The 25,712-nt window shown below is 46.2% G+C and overlaps 1 protein-coding gene across 4 annotated transcripts in view; it reads left to right on the forward strand.

Annotated features, from left to right (window-relative positions):
• The first annotated feature begins 1,313 nt into the window (after positions 1-1,313).
• Positions 1,314-25,712, forward strand: part of DCTN2 (dynactin subunit 2) — a 41,264-nt gene continuing 16,865 nt past the window's right edge. The window contains exons 1-6 of one of the 4 annotated variants that reach the window (XM_044286311.1): positions 1,314-1,554; positions 8,835-8,903; positions 15,094-15,102; positions 22,377-22,382; positions 24,613-24,709; positions 25,436-25,497. In XM_044286311.1, coding sequence (XP_044142246.1) covers positions 1,519-1,554; positions 8,835-8,903; positions 15,094-15,102; positions 22,377-22,382; positions 24,613-24,709; positions 25,436-25,497 — 279 coding nt within the window. In that variant the 5' untranslated portion in view covers positions 1,314-1,518. The remainder of the gene's footprint in view (positions 1,555-8,834; positions 8,904-15,093; positions 15,103-22,376; positions 22,383-24,612; positions 24,710-25,435; positions 25,498-25,712) is intronic. The other 3 variants (XM_044286312.1, XM_044286313.1, XM_044286314.1) reach the window with 3 other exon arrangements.

The following is a 25,712-nucleotide window of genomic DNA, read 5'->3' on the forward strand; positions in this document are numbered from 1 at the left end:
CCAAAGTTATTACCAGATAAAGTGACACATGTCAGATTTCCAAAATTTGGCCAGGTTGTTGAGGTGAAAAATGGCTCGGTACTAAAGGGGTTAATATAAATTCTAGCTTGAGAAACCATTAGCTGGCACATACATTAGCACATACATATTTTTCTGTATAAAAAGCAACAAATATATTTTAAAAAAAACATTAAGGGTAGGTTCACACAGGATTTTAATGGATTATTCTGCTCTCTTGTGGTTTTAATGCTGTTTTGTTCACCTACATTTTTTGGTGCATTTTTTTAGGTAAAAACACCAGCTCCAGATGTTAGCTGAAGGTCTATGGGAAATATAAAAATATGATACTCAGGACACACTAAGGTTATTTTTTGCCTCTGTGTTTTTGTTGATGAGGTGGCGGTTTTAGGGTCTCTGGCATTTTTTTATGAAGCTTTTACATTTTGTTCTCGAACACTATATAGGGCCAGATATATCATTAGGCAAAGTCACTTTTGTGGACTGGAAAAGTCGCAAAAAAGTCCCAAAGGCTAAAACTGCGCACAAATTTGCGACTTTTTTCTGCTCTGCACTATGCTCGCCAGTTTTCTGAAAGTGGGCGTGTTTTCGTATGTAAATGAATCTCTAGACAGATTTACTATTGGGACTTTTTTAAAAGTCGCAAAAAAGTCGCAACTTCACTCCAGTGAGGACAATGCTTATCTTATGAGACTTTTTAATAGAACATGCGACTTTTTCATAAAAACGTGCGACTTTTGAAAAGCTGCTTACTGACGGATAAACTGCTACCGTCAAACCACATTTATTACAGTCTTAAAGGGCCGATCATAAATCGGACTTGGCTAAAACTGACTTTAGCCATATGTGAAAGTGGAGTGAGCTGTCAGAGTCGTGATAAATCTGGCCCATTATGTGTGGCGGCACTCTAACAGACAGACTTATCAAAACTGGTGTCATGGAAAACTGGCTTAGTTGCCCATAGCAACCAATCAGATACTACCTTTTATTTTTCAGAGCCCCTTTGGGAAATAATAGGTGGAATCTGATTGGGTGCTACTTTACACCAGTTTAATAAGGCGAACAAAAAAATGATGTGAAGGAAGACAAAAATGACATAAAACCACAATGAACAGGTTGTCATATTTTACAATAAAAAGGCCATCTTTTTCAAATAGGCAGGGGAAAAAAAAATCGCGTTGTGTAGTTCTCCTTCGCGCCTATATACACCCGCAGGTCTTTGCAAGTGAGAATTAAAAAAAAACTACATTTCCCGGCAGGCATCGCGTCTTCTGCTGGGATTCTCCAACGATCCTCTCGCGAGATTTCACCCCGCCGGTAATTGGACCTCGGTGACTGCTCGGGCCGCTCTTCCAGGGGCTTCTGGTTGCACGGTGTTCTCTGCCCCGACACCCGATAGCTGGTTGTGGACACCGAGCCCGCTGTGCCTGTCCCTGGTGCCCAGACCCCGTGCCGTCCCTCCCTGAGCCGCGCCCTCCTGTCAGCGCATACACAGCAGACATGGCCGATCCCAAATACGCCGACCTGCCGGGCATCGTGAGTACCCAGACCCTTTCCCATTGCCTGGGCGCTGCCCTCACTGTGTGCCAGTGCCCACAGCAGACGTGTAGCAGGCATCCTGAGACTTGTGGTCCCTCTGCCTGCAGTCCAGTGTCACAGATGATTTGTAGACACCCCCTGTATGGAGGGCCCTGCTGCAGACAGGACCATGTTGGACGCTGTTCACACTGGCTTCATGGTAGTCATCCCACACATACATATTTCTTGCCTATTCACAGGATTGGTGATTAATGTCAGCTGGTCGGAGGTCTGACCCATGGGTCCCCCAGTGATCCCGAGCGAGAACAGGGGCCCAAGAGACGGTAGAGCTCATGTCAGTCCACTGTCCATTCATAGACAGCGCTCCAGGAGAAGATCATAGAGGAACCTGCACCCTATCTCCCCGCACAGATCGGGGCGGCTCTTCTAGGGGTGCTGGGTTTCCCGACGGTCTGACAATTATTATCCATCCTGAATATACACTAATGGAAACTCTGAGGACCTGTCACCGTGAACCGTGATCTGCAGGCAGCAAGAGGAGACCTCCCGCTAATTGTGATGTGGCCATCAGTGGCTGAGGCCTCTTGCACAGGAACGTTGTGCATTGGGGACCGCAACGTCTGTGACGGATCGAGACCCATTCAACTTGAATGGGTCCGTGATCCGTCCGCACCGCAAAAAAATAGAACAAGTTCTAATTTTTTGGCGGTGCGGAGGCACGGGCAGAAACACCACGGAGGCACTCTGTCCTTCCGTTCCCCATATCCGTTAATAGGGACCCATTCAAGTGAAGTGTATTGCGGACCCGCCGTATGTGGGACGTAATACGGGCAAGCAGCCTAAGGCTACTTTCACACTAGCAAAGAGAAAAATATGGAAAATTTCAGCCCGCACAACCCCTAGCAGGTGCAGATTGCTATGGCGAAATAGAGATATAAATGTAAAAACACAAAATGCAATCTCACACTGCAACCAGCACTCTACTTTCACACTAGCGTTCGATCGGATCCGTTCTGAACGGATCCGCTCATATTAATGCAGACGGAGGCTCCGTTCAGAACGGATCCGTCTGCATTATAACTTAGAAAAATTTCTAAGTGTGAAAGTAGCCTGAGTGGATCCGTTCAGACTTTACATTGATAGTCAATGGGGGACGGATCCGCTTGAAGACGCCATATGGTGTCATCTTCAAGCGGATCCGTCCCCATTGACTTCCATTATAAGTCGGAACGGATCCGCTCGCCTCCGCACGGCCAGACGGACACCCGAACGCTGCTTGCAGCGTTCAGGTGTCCGCTCACTGAGCGGAGCGGAGGCTGAGCGCTGGCAGGCGGATGCATTCTCAGTGGATCCGCCTCCACTGAGAATGCATTAGGGCCAGACGGCTGCGTTCAGGGCCGCTTGTGAGCCCCTTCAAACGGAGCTCACGAGTGGACACCTGAACGCAGGTGTGAAAGTAGCCTAAGAGTATGTTCTGGGATGAAAGCAGGTCCTGTCTTGTTACTAATGATGGCTACATCAGAGTTTGCTGGGCAGTGCCCACTACCATTATACATGGTGCGGAGACATACAGGACCAACTCCAGGTGTGGGAAACCATTAGCTACCATAACATTCCCATCTGATATTCATGGGGAGAACATTGACCAGCCTACAGTATATTCATGACATACTAGTGGATCCAGTCCTACTGCCCTTTATTTTTTTTTTACTCGCACTCGCGAGACATGGTGTTCCTACAAGATAACACCCCCCCCCCCCCCAATACACTGCCTTTGCCTCATAACATGCTCTTCAGGGTATCCATCGGCTCCTTGGCCGGATCCACTGTCAGATCTCTCCCCCATCGAGAATGTCTGGGACTGGATGGGGCATTAGATATCCCGTGCACAGCAGGCAACAGCCACCTTGGATGTGACGGGAGGAATCTAGCATGTGTATGACCAGCCTGTTTCGCAGCAAGGGGAGATGCCACCCAGTATTAGGCCCCATTAACACGTCATGCGGAACGGAATTGCGGACCCATTCATTTCTATAGGGCCGCATGATGTGCTGCCCGGATACGGAATTGCGGACCCGCACTTCCGGGTCCGCAATTCCGTTCCCGAAAAAATACAACATGTCCTATTCTTGTCCGCAATTGCGGACAAGAATAGGCATGTTCTATTAGTGCCGGCGATGTGCGGTCCACAAGATGCGGAACGCACATTGCCGGTGTCCGTGTTTTTTTGCGGATCTGCAAAACACGCTACTGACGTGTGAATGGAGCCTTAAAGGGAACCTGTCACCGGGATTTTGTGTATAGAGCTGAGGACATAGGTTGCTAGATGGCCACTAGCACAACCACAATACCCAGTCCCCATAGCTCTGTGTGCTTTTATTGCTTTAAAAAACCGATTTGATACATATGCAAATTAACCTGAGATGAGTCCTCTATGTGAGATGAGTCAGGGACAGGACTCATCTCAGGTTAATTTGCATATGTATCAAATCGTTTTTTTCCACAATAAAAGCACACAGAGCTATGGGGACTGGGTATTGTGGATGTGCTAGCGGCCATCTAGCAACCTATGTCCTCAGCTCTATACACAAAATCCCGGTGACAGGTTCCCTTTAGAGAGGTTGTCCTGGCTGAACCTGGACATAATCTCCCCTTCACTCATGTAGGATTGTAAAGGGGAGCTTTTGTCCTTGCTCCGATGCCCCCCTTGCCCTACGTCTGTTTGTTGTGAGCCAGTATCGCTAGTACCCGCCTAGCACTAGACCCCGCCCACTGGAGCCAGTGATGTCATCGGGATCCCTGCTAAGCGGAAGTCTCCGCCCAGCATACTGATGTGAAGCCTGGTATGTCATTAGTTCAAAACAGACAGACCTTGCCCTGTTCGATGCAGCGCAAGGCAAGGGGAGCGCCAGAGCACGGAAATGCCCCTTTAGGACGTATTCACACGACCGCAGTGGTTTGCAGATCCACAAAACACGGATTCTGTCCGCGTGTGTTCTGCAATTTGCGGACCGCACATTGCCACGACTATAATAGAAAATGCCTATTCTTGTCCGTGATTGCAGAACGGAACCACGCATTCGGACAGTACACGGTGTTCTGTCCGCCTCTTTTGTGGCCCCATTGAAATGAATGGGTCCGCACCCCTTCCGCAAAATTGCAGAACGGATGCAGACTCATTCATACAGCCGTCTGTGAGCCTGCCTCAGCATATACCCTGCTGCAGAACTCAAAAGGGGGCACCACCTTGGTTGTGTGATCATTGACCAAGCACCGCTAGCAGTTCATACTCCGTCACCTTTCACCACTTTATACCCTAGTTTATGATGTCACCTCTGTGTTTTTATTTGATGATCTGCTCCTCCGTTGCGGCGCTGTGCCCCCCACTCAGTTGTGGCGCCCTGTATGCTAATCAATAGCATTGGTACAGGGAGGAGGAGACGGCAGCTTTTCTCAGGGAGCGTCTCCTCCTCCAGGGCTCTGACACGGTCCGCTGCGTACCCAGCACAGCCGCTATACAATGTACGGCACTGTGCGTGGTGTGCTGTGAGCAGGCTGCATCGCTTCCAAGATCTGTGACCCTTTCCAACAGCTGATTGGTGAAGGTCTGATATTTATGACCTATCCTAAGGACAACCCCTTTAATATAATGCTATTAGGGCATCCATCTGATGACAGGTCCTCCAGGGTACTATCATTCATAACATTCATTTATATAAGACCTTTGGGTGTTGACAGTTGCGTTGTTTGTGTCAGTTTTAAGTTGGTGTTTGGTTTGTGCGGGGGCACCTGATTTATGAAAGGGCACACAGTAATAATTAGTTTGGCGGAAGTGTGATGGGTATACGCCTATATCTTTTAAAGTACGCCTGTGGCTTGGCTTGCCTTGCCTGGAGTTGCGACATTTTGGCAACTTTTGTGAACCTTTGAGAGACTTAGGCCTCTTTCACACGGGGGTTGCGGATTGGGGCCGGATGCGTTCAGGGAAAATGGTGCGATTTTGACACTAAAACAAGTCAGTTTTCACTGCTATTGCGTTCCATGTTTGTGTTTTTTCCGCGCGGGTGCAAAACATTGTAATGCGTTTTGCATGCGTGTTAAAAAAAAATTGGCATGTTTGGTACCCGAACCCGGACTTCACAGAAGTTCGGGGTTAGGTTAGGTGTAGATTGTATTATTTTCCCTTTTAACATGGTTATAAGGGAAAATAATAGCATTCTGAATACAGAATACATAGTACAATAGGGCTGGAGGGGTTAAAAAATAATAATTTAACTCTCCTTAATCCACTTGTTCGCGCAGCCGGCATCTCTTCTGTCTTCTTCTTTGAGGAATAGGACCTTTGATGACGTCACTACGCTCATCACATGGTCAGTCACATGATCTTTTACCATGGTGATGGATCATGCGACGGACCATGTGATGAGCGTAGTGACGTCATCAAAGGTCCTATTCCTAAAAGAAGACAGAATAGATGCCGGCTGCGCGAACAAGTGGATTAAGGCGAGTTAAATTATTATTTTTTTAACCCCTCCAGCCCTATTGTACTATGTATTCTGTATTCAGAATGCTATTATTTTCCCTTATAACCATTCTGATCGTCTCCTAGCAACCGTGCGTGAAAATCGCACCGCATCCGCACTTGCTTGCGATTTTCACGCAGCCCCATTCACTTCTATGGGGCCTGCATTGCGTGAAAATCGCACAATATAGAGCATGCTGCGATTTTCACGCAACACACAAGTGATGCGTGAAAATCACCGCTCATGTGCACAGCCCCATAGAAATGAATGGGTCCGGATTCAGTGCGGGTGCAATGCGTTCACCTCACGGAATACTCGCCCGTGTGAAAGGGGCCTTAGGGCCGCTTCACACGAGCGGATGCCGTGCGTGGCATCCGCTCCGTGAAAGAGTGCCAAGACCCGCTGCAGACTGCAGAGGCACGGAGCAGTAACATGACTGTTAATGCTCCGTGCCTCTCTGTGATCTCTTTACTACGAAATCACAGTGACAACTGTGATTTCGTAGTAAAGAGATCACAGAGAGGCACGGAGCATTAACAGTCATGTTACTGCTCCGTGCCTCTGCAGTCTGCAGCGGGTCTTGGCACTCTTTCACGGAGCGGATGCCACGCACGGCATCCGCTCGTGTGAAGCGGCCCTTAAAGGAGTTGTCTGGGTTTAGCTCTGAACCCGAACATCCCCCTCAGAGTAGAGCATTGGAGCATTTCATGCCCACCCTTATACCCTGCAAGGGCTTTTTCATTAGATCTGGTGATGTACCGGGTCTCTGTTAGGCTACTTTCACACTTGCGGCAGAGAGATCCGGCAAGCAGTTCCGTCGCCGGAACTGCCTGCCGGATCAGGCAAAATGTATGCTAACTGATGGCATTAGTAAGACTGATCAGGATCCTGATCAGTCTTAAAAATGCCTGATCAGTCGAAAAAATGCATTGAAATGCCGGATCCGTCGTTCCGGTGTCATCCGGCAAAACGGATCCGTCATTTATTTTTTTCACCTTTTTTTCAGTCTGCGCATAACGGAACGCCCTATGGGAAAAAATGCCGGATCCGGCGTTCAGGCATGTCTTCAGTTTTTTTCACCGGAGAGAAAACCGTAGCATGCTGCGGTTTTCTCTTGTGCCTGATCAGTCAAAACGACTGAACTGAAGACATCCTGATGCATCCTGAACGGATTAGGGCCGTTTCACACGAGCGGATGCCGTGCGTGGCATCCGCTCCGTGAAAGAGTGCCAAGACCCGCTGCAGACTGCAGAGGCACGGAGTATTAACATGACTGTTAATACTCCGTGCCTCTGCAGTCTGCAGCGGGTCTTGGCACTCTTTCACGGAGCGGATGCCACGCACGGCATCCGCTCGTGTGAAACGGCCCTTACTCTCCATTCAGAATGCATGGGGATATGCCTGATCAGTTATTTTCCGGTATAGAGCCCCTGTGACGGAACTCTATGCCGGAAAAGAAAAACGCAAGTGTGAAAGTACCCTTAGGCGGAGGCTTCCACCTAGCAGTGTTTCCGGTGATGTCACCGGCACTAATGGGTGGTCTCTAGCCTGTAAAACGGCTAGGGCAGCACTAAAGCCCATCCCCTAAAGTGACGTCACCGGGAACACTGCTGTGTGGAAGTCACCAGATTTAATGAAAAAGCCCTTGCACTGCACTGAATCCAGTGCTCATCTCACAGCGGCTGCCTGGGTGAAGAAGAAGACAACTTTTTAAAAAGTGATCTAATCTGCAAAGTTGCCTTTAATTGCAGCCCACTTTTGAAAGTGGTGGTGGTGGGGGGGGGGGGGGGGGTGGAGGAGACCACACATCAAAAAATGTTGCTGAAAAAGTCGCATGCATCTGCACTTATGACATTTAAACGCCAGAAAACTGGTGCCCGAGATTTTATAAATGCCCCCCTTGTGTCTCGTGTCTATCTACTCCATGAATCAGCATCTGCCTTGCTGTGGCCTTCTTCATATTGAGCATCCGGGTGTGGTTTATGTAAGATCTAAGTGCTCCCAGTGCCTTCTGTTTCCCACTTGTGATGTAGGATCATCATTTCTGGCAATATTTTAATTATATAGTAACATCGTTTCTATATATATATTGTGGAATATTAATTATTACCCATCAGATCAGATGACCCTAAGCTTAAATGGGTTTTCTGGTATTTAATTTTTGATGGCCTAGCCTCGGGATAGGTAATCGGTATCAGTTCGGTGGATCCCGACACTCCGCACTGTAGAGTGGACTGAGTCGGAAGCTCAAGGTTCCATGCACCGTCTAGTGGCTGTGCCGGGTACTGCAGCTCAGTTCCTATTGAAGTAATTGGGAGCTGAGCTTCAGCACGCGGGTGCCCCGTTGAAAGTGAACCTGTCAGTAAGTTCATGCTGCCCGAACCACAGGTAACATGAAATGCCGACAGGGTCCCCTTTTACAGACGACTATACACAAATGCCTCAGCGTAGAGTAAAATATAGCCTGATGGGCACCGCTGGTACTGATGGGCATCTTCTGCTGATGCTGCTGGAGGGCACTGGTGCTGGGCAGTTGTCCGGCCACATTTGGGATCTGCACTGACCGGGTGTTTTCATGTTGGAGGTTTCAGACCTGCATAATGAATGATTGGGGAGCTCTGTTTTGCCCCCTCATAGTAGGCAGCGCATCATGTGGTGACCCCTTTTCTACTTCAGTATAACTCCATGGACTTGTAGGAGGCTGTTTGTATGTTCCTATGTGAATCTGGTAAAAACATTTATTTTTATTTTTAGGCTAGAAATGAGCCCGACGTGTATGAAACTAGTGATTTGCCGGAAGATGACCAAGCAGAGTTTGATGCGGTAAGACCTGTTTTATTTTTAATGCAGACAGTACAGGAGCGGCGTGCTCTATATTACTGCATCTGGAAATGTAAAGGGTTATTCCCATCTTATAAAATGATAGTATTATGCTAATTCTTGCCATCATTTTATGATCAGTACGACCCCATCAATGATCCAGAGATTACAAGGACCTCAGCTCTGGCTTTGTCCAGAGCCATACTGGTGATTATTGGAAAATGGTAAAGGGGGCAATTCTAGGATTTAACATTCTGGGTGTTGAAGGTACACTTTAGAAATGCAGTGCTTTAACATCATTTAGATTTGTGTAATTCAATAATATAGTGGAGGTCTCAGATAAACCGAACCCATGTAGCATGGATTGCTTGGTACTCTGAACCTACAAGTAATAATGCAGCACTGTTCTCCAATCTGATGTTATATACATGAATGCTAGTTGTGCAACTCATGTGGGAAATCCCTGAGTGTAGGTGCCATCAGTCCCCAACACCCTTCGTTCCCCCCTGTGCGATCAGCCCAAGTGCATCTGCTCCACTATCCCCAGTGTCATCAGCTCCCCCCCCTGTGTCATCAGCTTTGTTCCCCCCAGTGCCTTCAGCTCTCCCCCACCCCAGTGCCTTCAGCCTCACTCCCCCAGTGCCATCAGCCCTCCATGCCATCCACTGCCATGTCCCCCTCTCCCCCAGTGCCTCCATGCCATCCATTGCCATGTCCCCCACTCCCCCAGTGCCTCCATGCCATCCATTGCCATGTGATGTCCCCCACTGCTATCAGATCCGCCCCTCCATGCCATGTCCGCCACTCCCCCTGTGCCTCCATGCAATCCATTGCCATGTGATGTCCCCCACTGCCATCAGATCAGCCCCTCCATGCCATGTCTTCCACTCCCCCAGTACAATCGGATCAGCCCCTCCATGCCATATCCCCCACTCCCCCATTGCCATCTGCCCCTCCATGCCATCCATTGCCATGTCCTCCTCCCCCAGTGCCTCCATGCCATCCATTGCCATGTCCTCCTCCCCCAGTGCCTCCATGCCATCCATTGCCATGTCCTCCTCCCCCAGTGCCTCCATGCCATCCATTGCCATGTCCTCCTCCCCCAGTGCCTCCATGCCATCCATTGCCATGTCCTCCTCCCCCAGTGCCTCCATGCCATCCATTGCCATGTCCTCCTCCCCCAGTGCCTCCATGCCATCCATTGCCATGTCCTCCTCCCCCAGTGCCTCCATGCCATCCATTGCCATGTCCTCCTCCCCCAGTGCCTCCATGCCATCCATTGCCATGTCCTCCTCCCCCAGTGCCTCCATGCCATCCATTGCCATGTCCTCCTCCCCCAGTGCCTCCATGCCATCCATTGCCATGTCCTCCTCCCCCAGTGCCTCCATGCCATCCATTGCCATGTCCTCCTCCCCCAGTGCCTCCATGCCATCCATTGCCATGTCCTCCTCCCCCAGTGCCTCCATGCCATCCATTGCCATGTCCTCCTCCCCCAGTGCCTCCATGCCATCCATTGCCATGTCCTCCTCCCCCAGTGCCTCCATGCCATCCATTGCCATGTCCTCCTCCCCCAGTGCCTCCATGCCATCCATTGCCATGTCCCCCTCCCCCAGTGCCTCCATGCCATCCATTGCCATGTCCCCCTCCCCCAGTGCCTCCATGCCATCCATTGCCATGTCCCCCTCCCCCAGTGCCTCCATGCCATCCATTGCCATGTCCCCCTCCCCCAGTGCCTCCATGCCATCCATTGCCATGTCCCCCTCCCCCAGTGCCTCCATGCCATCCATATCCTGTCCCCCACTCCCCCAGCGCCATCAGCCCCTTCAAATCACAGGTCCCCCCCCGGCAGATTCAGGCCCCTCAGTGTCAGTGTGCTGACATGGAGTCCGCAGGAGACGGACCGCATCTTCTTCCCACTTCCCGGAATGCACTGGGCGGGACCTGACCTCACACACAGCATCAGCCAGCACGCTGACGATGTGTGCACGTAAGGCCCTGGCAGCGCGGAAGCCACCAGTGAGTGAGAGGCTTCTCTTCACTCGCGCTCCCTGGTCACTTAATTTAAACGAATCCTTGATGCAGGGAAACTGCATCGAGGATTTTATTACATCAATTAATCTTTGCAGCCCTACCTGAGACTAATACAGTGCCTTGAAAAAGTATTTATACCCCTTGAACCTTTTTCACGTTACACCCACAAACTTAAATGATTGATTGCCTTCAGAAGGCACCTAATTAGTAAATGCTGTCCACCTCTGAAATGAGGTTTGTTAGAGTGATCAATCAACATCATGAAAACCAAGGAACATACCAGACAGGTCATAGATAAAGTTGTGGAAAATTGTAAAGCAGGGTTAGGTTATAAAAAATATCCCAAGCTCTGAACATCTGACGGAGCACTGTTCAATCCATCATTCAGTCAAAAGAAAAAGGAAAAAGTCTGGTACCGTGTTAGCCAATAGAAAAATAGTTTAGTGCTCTCATTAAGAGAAACAAAATATAAGTATTGCCGGTATCAAACCTGCAATACTCTTATTTTGTTTCTCTTAATGAGAGAGCTAAACTACTATCCATCATCCAAAAATGCAAGGAGTATGGCACAACTTCTAACCTAACAAGGCATGTCCGTCCACCTGAACTGACAGCCCAGGCAAGGAGAGCACTAATTAGAGAAGCAGCCAAGAGGCCCATGATTACTCTGAAGGAGCTGCAGAGATCCTCAGCTCAGGTTGGAGAATCTGTCCACAGGACAACTATTAGTTTTGTACTCCACAAATCTGGTCTTTATGGAAGAGTGGCAGGAATAAAGCCATTTTTGAAAGCAAGCCATAAGAAGTCCCGTTTGCCACAAGCCATGTAGGGGAGACGGCAAACATATGGAAGAATGTCCTCTAGTCAGATGAGACCAAATTGGAATTTGGTGGTGGCAGCATCATGCTGTGGGGATGCTTTACTTCAGCAAGGACAGGGAAGCTGGTCAGAGTTGATGGGAAGATGGATGGAGCTAAATACAGGGCAATCCTGGAGGAAAACCTGGTAGAGGCTGCAAAAGACTTGAGACTGGGGCGGAGGTTCACCTTCCATCAGGACAGTGACCCTGAACATACAGACAGCGCTACAATGGAATGGTTTAGATCAAAACATATTCATGTGTTAAAATGGCCTAGTCAAAGTCCAGACCTAAATTCCATTGAGAATCTGTGGCAAGACTTTAATATTGCTGACCACAGATGCTCTCCATCCAATCTGACTGCACTTGAGCTAAATTTCAGCCTTTAGATGTGCAAAGAGAGACATGACCCCCACAAAGTCTTGCAGCTGTAATTGCAGCGAAAGGTGGGCTGAATACAAATGCACACCACACTTTCCAGATTTTTATTTTTATTACAAATTTTGAAATCCATGTATCATTTTCTTTTCCCTTCACTCATACTTGCTATTTTGTATGAATCTATCAAATAAAATCTCAATAAAATACGTTCAAGTTTGTGGGTGTAATGTGAACAAATGTGAAAAACTTCTCAAGGGGTATGAATACTTTTTCAATGCACTGTAAAATCCAGTGAACTAGATATTATTTAAAGGGGTTTTCTGGGACAAGAATATTGATTTTGTATCCTCAGGATAGGTCATCAATATCTGACCAGTGGGTGTCCTTTTCCTGGGACTCCCACCAGTTGGCTGTTTGAGGAGGCCTTGATGAGCGCAGGGACGTCGCTTTCATTGGTTGCACTGCTTTTAAAGTGAACGGGCCTGGGCTGCAATACCAAGCACAGCGCCGTTCATTGTATAGCGTCTGTTCTTGGTATTGCAACCCAGGCCCATTCACTTGAAAGGAACTGAGCGGCGCCTAGGCCATGTGAGTGATGAATGTCTAGACCAGGGATCAGCAACCTCCGGCACTCTAGCTGTTATGAAACTACAACTCCCAGAATCCTCCTTTCACTTCCAAGGGCGTTACAGGAACAGCCAAGAAAGTTTGCATGCTGGGAGTTGTAGTTTCACAGCAGCTGGAGTGCTGAAGGTTGCTGATCCCTGGTCTAGACCATCCATACTCCTAGAGATCTTAAATTGCCAATGGGACCAGTTAAATCTATTTTCTTCTTCAAATGTTTCCACTGTGGTGACAGGGACTTAGACAAAGGACAGAAAGACATCGTATCCTAGCGCAGCATGCATGTAGAAGTTCTGAAAATGAAATCCACTTTGCTGTTTTAGTTGTGCCACGTAATCTCACAAGTCGTGTTGAGCGAACTTGTGTTTTAAGTTCGGCGTCTAAAGTTCGGGTTATCGAAGTATCCCGTTATGGATTCTAAATTCCATTATGGTCCGTGGTTGCGGAATCCATAACGGGATACTTCGATAACCCGAACTTTAGACGCCGAACGTAAAACACAAGTTCGCTCAACACTACTCACAAGATAGACTAAGCTACGTTGGATATACTGTTCAGTAATGTTCTTGACTTTTTTCCCCTGACAGAGAAGAGAGTCCATATAACCTGCTGAATTGTGTTATTAATACTGGTTATGATATCCCAAAGCAAAAACTATGAATGCCAAAATTGTCTGCTCGTCGCCTGCTACTTGGCGCTATGATGCATGCGACTGTATTGCTTTGAACGGCGGCCGCGCCTCGAGTTTAAAATGTTTTTCCAGAAAATCTGTGTGGGACTCCAGGCTAAGGATAACTGGCTGCATCTGGAGCCTCCACCCTGTCTTCTGTGTGGGGACACGGACTAAGGGTCCATTCACACGTCCGTGGAATGGGTCCGCATCCTTTTCCGCTATATCTGGAACGGGTGCGGACCCATTCATTCTCAATGGGGCAGGAATGGATGCGCAAAGCACACAGTGTGCTGTCCGCATCCGCATTTCCGGAGCCCGGCCCCGATCTTCCGGTCCGCAATTGCAAGAATAGGCAGTTCTATGGGGGTGCCGCCGGGTGTATTGCGGATCCGTAATACACTACGGACATGTGAATGGACCCTTAGGGTTCAGATAAATGCCTGCATCAGGAGCCTCCCTCCTCTGCCCTGCCTGCAGAAGGACACAAGGACTGTTAGAGGGAACCCGAGAGCAGGATATGATGGAGGGAGAGAAGCTCATATATACGATTATAGGATTTAAGCGGGATTCCTGACAGGACTCCTCGGGGAGACACAGACTCCCGATTAACCCATCGGCACAGGATGATTGACAGACCTCTGTGTACACACACTGGTATAGGGAGACCTGTCAATCTCTGTGTGGGCAGGGTATGCAGGACTCGCTGTCTTTTTTAGGAGTCCTGCCAGGATTTACTGTGCTTTTTACTCAGAAATCTTGCTCCAAATGATATAAACCAGTGATGCTTAACCTGCGGCCCTCCAGCTGTTGCAAAACTACCACTTCCAGCATGCTCTAATAGCTGTAGGCTGTGCAGGCATGCTGGGAATTGTAGTTTTGCAACAGCTGGAGGGCCGCAAGTTGAGCATCCCTGATATAAACTTGGATATCACAGATATATATGAGCTTGACAGGTTCACTTTAAAGAGGTTTTCTTGGATTTTAATATTGATGTTCTATCCTTAGGATAGGTCATCCATATGAGATTGGCAGTTTGAGGAAGCCAAGGCGCTAAGTGCTGTGGCCTCCTCACAGCTCAACAAACACATCCTTTTGATAGTGGCTGTGCTTGGCATTGCAACTCAGCCCCATTCACTTGAATGGGCTAAGCTGCACCTAGACCACGTGACTAATGTACGGTGAGGTCACTGGCCTATGAAGAAGCCTAAGCACTCACTGAGCGCAGCAGCCTCTTCTAACAGCTGATCAGCAGGGGTCCTGGGTGCCGGACCCCCGCTTATCTGATATGGATGACCTATACTGAGGATAGGTCATCAATATCAAGTTCCCGGATAACTTGTCAGGAAATGAACCCGTGTCCTCTACAGGTTTTCTATAACACTGTTTCAGAAAATCCTGGTTGGGACGGGATTATCTCCTTTTTACTTGTGAACCCCACCTATAAACCGTGAAAAAACCTATAGCCATTTTAGCAGCCATTTTATTTTCTGATTGACCCTTTGAGTGAAGTCTTTCATACTTTCATGCTTTGGGAAATCATCCACCTGTTTAATTGTAGAGAAACTTGCACCAAATGTTCCTAACACTCTCACCCTCCCTTTTTGACCACCTTGCCTGGACACTAGTTTGCACAAGTAAGACCACCCATGCTTCTTTTCGTGCATGCGTTTTGTGTATTTAATGATGGTAAATGCATGCAATGGATTGTGATTTTTATTTAAAAAAAAATTAATCTCAACTGATTCATCTATGAGCCTCATAATCTTGTAAATCTTACAATGATGAATTGTGTCAAAATGCGTGCGCCTCTGATTGAGACCAATCATTTTTGGGATTCGGAAGAGTTTGATGTGTGGAATTTCACGGATCATGAAAACCATTGTGATTAAATAAATACATGAAGTCATGTTATATCTAACCATGATGACCTCGGACGATGTAGCCACCTTTCCTGTCCTTATGGCTTATCTTCACCAACACGCCCCTTATATAGTAATGGGCAAGCAACTAAAAACATAGCAATACGGGAGTACGTCCTGTGGCTTTCTGAAAAGGTGAAATCTTTCTCTGTACTATGATGTGCCCTCCATACATCGAGTTCCTTTGAGTGTACAAGAGAAGATAGGCCCGTGTCAACTAGCCTAGCAGGTTGCTAAAATCCGTAGGTGGATCCTAAAATGCTTTAAAAATCCCCACAAATAAGTAGGCGGCCCTGTATGACTTTGACTTTTTTCATTACCTTACGCAGGAACGAGAGTTGTCTATGGTTAGCTGTATATAGATTGACAATGGTGTAAGTAATGTTATTTAGGGAACACACCAACATTACATATCGGCCTTGCGTATCCGTTATTTGTGAAAGCAACTGTGTTTTTAATGGCAATTAAATTTCCCTTTGTTTTCTTTTCGACGTGTGACTGGAGAATAATTGGGAAGGAACGGTGCTTCACTCTCTGTGCGTCTTTTTCCAATATATGTGTTCCTTGCGCGCATAATACATCGGCATGCTGCAGCGACGCTTCCCTCCACAAATAAGTTAGTTTCTGTGGACAATTAAGACCCTTCACATTAAGTGACATAAAGTGGAGCACCGTTTAACTGTCATAGGAATACAGAGTACTCCGACTCAGGACAGTATACATGAATGCAAATAAACATAAAAAATAGAGTGAACAAAACAAGAAAGGGAATCATTGAAGAAGAGTCCCAAAAACTTGAAAAGTTAAAGGGTACTGAACGCAGTTCAATCTGGGGATATAGTCCCGGCGTATTACCAGACGGAAGGTTTGCAGCTTTCTGCACCAATTATTCTTGGCGGTGTAGCATAGAGTCAGCTCGGTGTAAAAGATGTTTGTGAATTCCGTTGCGCCGGGAACATTTCGGATGCTGAGGCGGTTGCCAGGCTCAGGTTCCATGAGAACGGCAGCTTTCTGCCTTCTTCCAAGGTTTTGATTATATGCGCAGTGCCGTCTTTATTTACCAAGATCTTGACTGGGAATCCCCAGCGATATGGGATATTGCTTTGTCTCAACGTGGCTGTAATTGGGCCGGAGGGTAGTCGCTGAGAGATCCGTGTAGAGCAGCTTGACGGTTTGAAAAGGCTCCGGTAAGATTGACGTTTTCCGGGCGGCAGATAATATGGCCTCTTTAACATGGAAGAAGTGCCCTCTAGCTAGCGGGTCTCTGGGCACCGTGTCTGCTAAATGTGCGGGTTTGGGAACTCCTTGAGCTCGGTCTATAATTACATCTCGAGCTGATAAATTAGGAATTAATGACCGGAATAGCTTCTGCATATAAGAGGTGATGTTGGACTGGGGAACCGTTTCTGGGATGCCCCGCAGTTTAATATTATTGCGCCGTGAGCGGTCCTCTAGGTCTGCTAGCTTAGATTTTACCCGCTCCAGCTCTGCCGCCTGTCATTATGAACGTCAATTACATTATTTTGAGATTCTGCATATTCTCCCATTTTTGGTTCAGTATGTGATACTCTAGCATCCAAGGCTTGTACAGACTCCGATATAGGTGCTAGTAATGTAGTAATGTCCTCATGGAGGGAAGATTTCAAAGCTAGGAACATGCGTTTAAGTGCGTGTTCAGACACAGGACAGTGAGATGCAGGCAGGGCTGTTAGGGCGTCTTGTGTATGGCCAACTGACCTTTCGTCTGGTGAGGAAATGTCCTCTTCATTTGCTAGGCTCTGGAGATCGTCAGTGTCCTTTGCCTTGTCCCAGGCTGTGAGGGTCTGGCATGAATCGTTGAGGCGTGCCAGGCGTGTGCCTTGTACAATTTCCTTGGGAGCCATATTCAGCGCTCCCAGTTAGTAGGGGGTGGGGATGTGGTCTGGTGGCCCTGCATACCTGGGGCTGCGCTCACTGTTGCTGGCTGTATGGGACCCGGCGAGGAGCGCTCTGGGTCTGATGGAGTCGGGGGAGGAGAGCGGAGCAAGGAGCACATGGAGCCTCTATCTTTGCATCTCTCCGGCTCAAAATACTGCTGCAGGTCAGAGTCGGGCTTGTGCTGCGTCCTGCGGGTCTTCCCCCATCCCGGTCGGACCGCTGGTAGGTAGGGGAGGAATCGCTGCTGTGTGTGCCCTTTTTCGGGGCAAGAATGCTGGGCTGCTGGCTTTAGGTCATCGCTGGGTGCAGGAGCATCAAAGTTATGTGGCCATCTCCCTCCGGTGCCTGGCCACACCCCAGCGTAGCCATCTTTAAAATGATCAGATGAGTGTTGGAAGGACAACGGGTGGTCAGGCACTGGTTTCCATAGTCTTTAAACAACAACAACGAAGAATATAGATTCCCTTTTGGCCTCATAGTATGAAGCTGCAGGGGACTGCACGGGTGCTTTTCTGGGCTCACGCTGTGGCCCATATTTACTAATCCTAAAGATGGAGTAAGCTTAGAAAGGCTGTCTAGACCTGCACCAGGCTTATCACAGGGGTTCAGGCTGGAAGAGAACTGTGGTGCCAGAATTGTGAAGAAAAATCATTCATGTTGGGTCTCGCCTCTATTCCAACAAAATATGATGTGAATAAAATCCAGCTCACAGATGGCAAAGCACGCCAGCCCGGATCCACGGTGAGTTTACACCCAAAGTAATCCAACCAAGGAAAGACTGGATCCAGCGAATAAAGATCACAAATCTTCCTTATTCCATATTAACCCTTTCATGACCAAGGGTCATTGATACCCCTGTGACCACGTCTAATTTTGCAAATCTGACGTGTCACTTTATGTGGTAATCACTTTGGAACACTTTTACTTATCCAAACCATTCTGTTTGTTTTCTCTCGTGACACATTGTACTTCATGATAGTCATAAATTTGAGTCAATATATTTCACCTTTTATTTATGGAAAAAAATCCCAAATTTATCAAAAATGTAGAAAAATTTTGCAATTTTCAAAATTTCAATTTCTCTGCTTTTAAAACAGAAAGTGATACCTCATAAAATATTTATTACTTAACATTCCCCATATGTCTACTTTATGTTGGCATCATTTTGTAAATTTCATTAGATTTTTTTAGGATGGTAGAATGCTTCGAAGTTTAGAAGCAATTCTTCCGATTTTTTTTTTTTTTTTTTTTTTTTTTTTTAAGAAAATTTCCAAAACCTACTTTTTAAGGACCAGTTCAGATCTGAAGTCAGTTTGTTGGGCTTACATAGTGGAAACCCCCCATAAATGACCCCATTGTAGAAACTACACCCCTCAAGTTACTCCTAAACTGATTTTACAAACTTTGTTAACCCTTTAGGTGTTATACAAGAATTAAAGGAAAATGGAGATGAAATTTCTAAATTTCACTTTTTTTGTCAGATTTTCCATTTCAATCCATTTTTTTTCTTTAACACATTGAGGGCTAACAGCCAAACAAAACTCAATATTTATTACCCTGATTCTGCGGTTAACAGAAACGCCCCACATGTGGTCGTAAACTGATGTAAGGGCATACGGCAGGGCGCAGAAGAAAAGGAACGCCATATGGTTTTTGGAGGGCAGATTTTGCTGGACTGGTTTTTAGGGGGCGGGGCCTGCGCAGGGCATGGAGTAAAGACAGCCACAACTTAAGGACACCAGGGAAGACATCAAGGGGCTGACGGCCCACAGGAAGACATTAGGGGGCACAGATCGGGGTAAACATATTGGGGGCACACAGCAGCCAGTGCAGAGTACAGATCAGAGCCTGAATCCGGCATTTTATCACTGCCGTGATCCGATTGGTTAGCCTGTGCAGACTAACCAAATTGGAGCAATTGCTGGTAAGGGACCACTCTGATTGGTCCCTTGCCGGCATTACTGGACTGTATGCTGTTCCTGACTGCAGCAGTCCAGGGGCAGAAGCTTTAATCCAAGCGTTTTGCAGCGCTTGGATTAAAGAGCTGCCATAACGTTTATACACGTGCTAGCTGCACGGGGCACGTATATAGCCATTTGGCAGTCGGGAAGCAGTTAAAGAACACCTAGTCAATGAGCAGTAAACTGGCGCGTTTCGGTCAACCAAAGACCTTACACAGACTGAAGACTGAGTAAGGTTCTTGGTTGACCAAAACGCGTCAGCTACTGCTTATTGACTGGGTGTTTTTAATATTTTATATGGAATAAAGAAGATTTGTGATTTTTACTCGCTGGATCCAGACTTTACTCCACAAAGCCTCGTCCCTCTGCACTAAGGGCACTTTCACACTAGCGTTATTCTTTTCCGGCATTGAGTTCTGGAAAGCATTCCGTTCAGGATGTCTTCAGTTCCAGTCTTTTTGCCTTTTCAGGACGGAGATACCGGTAATACCGCAGCATGCTGCGGTTTTATCTCCGTCCAAAATTCTGAAACACTTGCCAGAACGCATTTTTTCCCCATTGACATGCGCATGCTCAGACCGCAAAAAATGTGAAAAAAATAAATGCTGGATCCGTTTTTCCGGATGACACCGGAGAGACGGAGACAGCATTTCAATGCATTTGTCATATGGATCAGGATCCTGATCTGTCTGACAAAGGCCATCAGTTTTTGACGGATGCGGCAGGCAGTTCTGGCGACGGAACTGCCTGCCGGAATCCTCTGCCGCAAGTGTGAAAGTACCCTAAGCCCTCTGGATATTAGCCGGTGGTCATAATAATGTGACTCGACTGTGTATTTGGTAAATTCACAAATTATTTTCGACAGATTATTCCAAACGTTTTTTTTTTTTTTTTTTACCAAAATCATAAATTGTGTGAAGAAAGCCTTAGGATGGAGAATAATATCATACTGACCCAACTCTGAGCTGAACCTCTGTGCGAAGTATAATACCACCAGGAGCTGTGTGAGAAAAGTGAGGTTGCAGTGGGGGGGGGGGGGGCAGTCAGTACCGCCGTTTTATTAACGCTAGTCAGGGTACTCGGGAAAGGACGCGGTCTTGTATTGAGATCTCGGGCTACGAGTCGCTGCCTGTTTTTGGTTATTTTTCTGCGCCATAGCTTCTTTCATAAAGCTGTAGTAACCAGTCTGTACGTGGATTTCATGACATTGCACTAACACTATGCTTTCCCTGAGCGCTTGTCTGATCATCTACCGCATCATACCATTACTTACCAGGTGAACTCTTAATACGACCCCCCAGGTTGCTAGATCATGTTAACGTCTAAAAATTTACCTCCATCAAGTTGTTAACGAGGTATTCCGGTTTTAATGATTACAGTCATTTGTTTAGAGAACAGGATGTTGAACAGTTTCCTAATATACAGTACATCTATTTAAAATATCGCCTGCAGACCTTTATTATATCTGCCCAGTAACCTCTTTCTAAAGAAAAAAAAATGGTACGCCCCATTTCCTGTCAGATGCATTAGTAGGAGAGCTGGATATTACTAAACATGGCGTTAGTCACGTGACCATCACATGTCATGTGACCTTTGGCTTGAAGTTGACTGTCCAGGTATCTAATAGGAATAGTAGTGTATTGAGGAGCAGAACATGTACGGTATTACGACCTGCAGCACCTCCGCATGGCTTTCATTGTCTGTGTAGAAACGGATGTCTGTGTATTGTTTGTTTTTCCCACTAAACTTTATTAATCATGTGACAACATCACCTAGAGACAGCCCTTTTTACGAATCACTTAGAGACAAGCAGCCGTGTGACTACACACAGCGATGTCGTCACCCTCCATAATCATGATTCAGCGGAGTCCTGTTTACTTATCACATAGAGGTGTGCTGACCCAGCACATGTATGTCAGGGTTTAAAGAGTGTCGCATGACTAATGCCATGTTTCAGTTAGGCCATGGATGCATTACATAGAACTGATACATGGGTTATTCCATTCTACTGTGCATGTAGGGGTCAACTGGCTGATATTGGAAAGATATGTATGTAGAATTTTAAATGCATATATATTAGAAAATTGTATGATTTCCTATTATATAAACAAATGCATAAAAAAAAAACTGGAATATCCCTTTAAGAAATGCTATTCATCAGCACTGGTGACCACCAATGTTAACCCCAGTCTCACACTTTGTCACCCAGCTTTCCCAGAATATTGGGTGCTTCCAGACTTTTTTTTTTCTTTTTGGGCATTTTTGGGCTTGTAAATGATTACTTGACATTCATGCATTTTTTATTTTTGTCACACAGGGTCTTACTTCAAATTTTTTTTTTTTGCCCCAGACATTTTTCCTGTAGAGTAATCTATGGGAAATTGCCACACCCAGAGCATGCTGCAATAAAAAATAAAAAAATACTGTAAAAAATAGTTTTTTTTTTATAGTTTCCTACCGTCCAACATGTAACATCTGCCCTTTTTTTCTTTTTTGCTCCTAAAAAAATAGCCTCATGGGGAAGATTTCTTATCATTATACACCAGAAAACGGATGTTAAAAACGCACAATCCATGGTTTGTGACTTTTTAAACGCCATTTGCGCTAAATTCTTTGTGCAGTTGGAAATTGGAATTTAAAAGGGGTGCGGTGTGGCCAGGACCATCAGTCCCAGCACATATATTATCATTTACACCAGTTCTCTGGATCAACGCCAGTCTAGGTGTGCAACCACCCATACAGGAGTCTGGGAAAGCTGGATTACCATTGTGTTTGGTGGCTGTAATGGCGACCATGATGGTTGTTAACCAGTTTTTGACTAAGACACTGATGAATAGGATTGTATGTAACTTGTTGGCCCGGTCACCTGTAGTAATTCAGCGGTTTAACCATTTGTGACTGGTAATTGGTAAAATAAATGATCGGAATGAATTTCAGCAGCTTGTAAAACCAAATCTTTTCGTGATTCTGGTTCTGTACACCTAGAAGTTGTCGCTTGTGTTCTTGTCTAATGCCAAATCTTTTTTTTTTTTTTTTTTTTTTTTTTTCTTTTTTTTTTTTTCTTTTAACTATTTATTTTACTTGTCATTCACCTCTTGGGAAACCTGCAAGGAGCTGGTAAGAAGCCTGTAATTCCTCTGCCTCTCTGTGCTGTGCGTAGCTGCTTGTCTCTTCACTCCATTCGTCCGCGCTCTACTAACCCTAGAGACTTTCATCCCTCTGCTGATATGTATCTATAGCATAACATTGTAGTGAGAACTGAAGGTTTCCTTGTGAGGGCTCATGCACACGGCTGTGTGCATGTCCAGGTGTGTGTGCATGTCCCCTAGAAATGAATGGGTCAGTGTGCTATCTGCAAAAAATGTGGATAACACCTTGAAGAAAATTAGTCGTGTGCATGAGCCTCAGGGATCTTCTTTCAATGTCCGTTTGTGTTTTGTTTTTGTTTTTTGTGGACCGTATGCGGAACCATTCATTTTAACGGGTCTGCAAAACAAACGGAAGGTACTCTGTGCGTTCAGTCTCCGTATGACCGCATGTCCGTTCCGCAAAAAAATAGAACACGTCTTATTATTGTCCGCATTGCGGACAAGGATAGGACTGTTCTATTAGAGGCCAGCTGTTCCGTTCCGCAAAATATGTAATGTTATCCGTATTTTTTTTTTTATTTTTATTTTTTGCAGATCCGTTTTTTGCTGACTGCAAAATACATACAGTCGTGTGCATGAGCCCTTAAGGGGGAGGCCACATGAGGCCCGACGCCGCCACCGCATGCGTTCAGCACCCCACCCAATCACTGCACAGTTTTACTGCAAGGTTGTACAGCCCTTAGGCGGCTGTAGTTGGGGGTGGCTTGGCAGCGTGTCATCTGGCCTCACCCTTAAGAGAAAATTGTGTGCAAGCCTAGAATTTATTGCCCTGTAAATGATCCAGAATATGCGTTTTGCATGTGTCATTGGATGTTTTATTAATAGTGGCCCATGTTCCAGCAATGATGCCAACCTATTTATTTATTTTTTTTGCATCATTTTATATATTTTTTTAACATAATAGTTTTTCATGTACTAAAGGTACATATGTAGCCAATCCCTTTAAAGGGGTTATCTAATGTCAATAACTGCCCCCCCATGTGCCGGGCCCCTCACAGGGAATATACTTACTTGGCTCCCCGCACTGCCACTGCTGCTTCTCCCCATCCGCCGATGAAAACATCCGGTGTCGCGGGGGGAGCAGCCAATGACAGACTGGGACGGGGACAAGCCTCCCTAGCATCACCTGCGGTAAAACTGCCCGCCATATTCTGACTCCCATAACTTTTTTACATATGTGTCTACGGTGCTGTGTGAGGGCTCGTTTATTGCAATCTGTAGTTCTTATTGATACCATGTTAGGGGGCGTCTTTTTTTTATTTTTATCACTTTTTTGGAGAAATGAAGCAACTAAAAAAACATCAAATAGGCCATTTTGATTTCCTTTTCCGTTATGGCATTCCCCAAACATGATAAATACTGTGGGGCACATTTATTAAGACCAGCGCAGGGCCTTATTGTGTCCTGTAAAAAACGGAACCGTTACGCATAGGATAACTGCAGTTGCATGCAGGATTTTTTTCTGTCTAAAATAAATAAATGGCCCAAGAGTCTCTTTGCATTTGCTTTCAGAGCATCTTTTCAGCAAAGAATAGCCTGTATGTAGAGCTATTCTTGTTGAATGATCCCAGAACCCTGTCAGTCCTCATTAAAGTTGGGGGGAGGGGGGGGGAGGGTTCCTCTGGATTTGGTCATGGATCCAGTAGGGCTATAATCTCTGTCGTAAATAGATACCAGGATGCTCGTGTGAACAGAGCCTTAGTTTTCAGTGTAATCACAGTAAATTCAGTGTTTTTACCAAGAAAATTGGCTGCTGTGTAGCCCCCCCATCCTTGCCAAGCAAAGCAAGCAGTCCAGATTAAGGAGTGCTGTACTTTGTGATTTGTTGATGTGCCCCCTTTCCTCTGTGTACCCCCGGAGAATTCCTTGTCTTGCTCCCCCTGATGATTGCGTTTTCTCTAGTACAGTTATATTCCAGTCTCTTTCTGGGTACATTTTTTGTTTTATTGGATTATATCCTGCCTTTTTGGTCATCTGATAACATTTCATATCTTCCTGATTTATCCTAAAAAGACGAATCCCATACGTTGTCTAACGTGAAGCATCACTATTGATTTCTCTTCCAAATGTTTAATTGATCTTTCTGCTCCTGTATTCATTTTGCTGTATTTCCCCCTCTCTGTAAAATGTGTTCGGTGTAAGGACCTGGAGGTTGTCCTTAAAGGAGTCCTCTAACTGTATCCCCATTTCTTATGTAGGAGGAGCTAACCAGCACCAGTGTCGAGCACATTATCGTCAACCCCAATGCTGCTTACGACAAATTTAAAGACAAGAAGATCGGCACTAAAGGGCTCGGTAAGTGTGAGATTCTTCTATTCGGGTACCCGCAGTATCTGACCTCATATCTTGAATGAACAGTGTGTACAGGGTGGCCCAAGATCTCCAAATCACACTGCCTAACAGGAAGTCTGTCTTTGTTGTCCATAGCAACCAATCAGAGCCCAGCTTTCATTTTTTTAAGAGCCCTGTAGGAAGTGAAAGCTGAGCCCTGATTGGTTGCTATGGGCAACTAAGACTGATTTATTATGCAGTTTGATAAGTGGCCTATTGTGTTAGAAAGATGACGTTCTCCCGGAGACGGCGAATACTGATTGTGGAAGGCCATGTGCAAAGCCGAAAGCCCCCAGCTAAACGTTGTATTCAGAGTCCGCATAGCATTATAATAATGTATTCACTGTCTCGTTCATCTGGTCATACTATAGCTGGAGGCGGGCTACTTTTTCGTGGGCCACTCTGTAGTTCGGTACACCTCTTCAGCATAATATATTACTAACAATTGTCTTGTTACTACATGTGGTCCAATGGCGGGCGGGTGACGCTAGGGAGGCTCGTCTCCGTCACAGCCTGCCATTAGTTGACGAACGGTGGTAATGTACAATGGTGGATATGAACGGTCCACCCAGAGTGCTATCGTAGTTCTGTCAGATTCTGGAATTACATGTATCGCACCATTTTAAAGAAATGTATAGTATTTCAATAATTTCACTGTTATGTCAAGTGACATCATTTTCCTTGTTACAGATTTCTCTGACCGTATCAGCAAGGCAAAGAGGACAGGATATGAATCGGGGGAATATGAAATTGTGAGTTTTAGGATAAATTGCATTATTTGATATTGTCATTTGCTAAGGTTTCCAAAAATTATTATGGTGTGACTTGCAAGTTTACTAGATAACAGTTGTTGTTTTTTTTTAGATGTACTTTGTTCTCAAAGATTATTCTTATTGTTGATATAAGACAATATTCCCCAACCTGTGGTTCTCCAGGAAAACTACAGCCACAGGTTGGAGATCACGGA

The sequence above is a fragment of the Bufo gargarizans genome, chromosome 3 (assembly GCF_014858855.1).
Source record: "Bufo gargarizans isolate SCDJY-AF-19 chromosome 3, ASM1485885v1, whole genome shotgun sequence".
Lineage (NCBI taxonomy): Eukaryota > Metazoa > Chordata > Amphibia > Anura > Bufonidae > Bufo > Bufo gargarizans.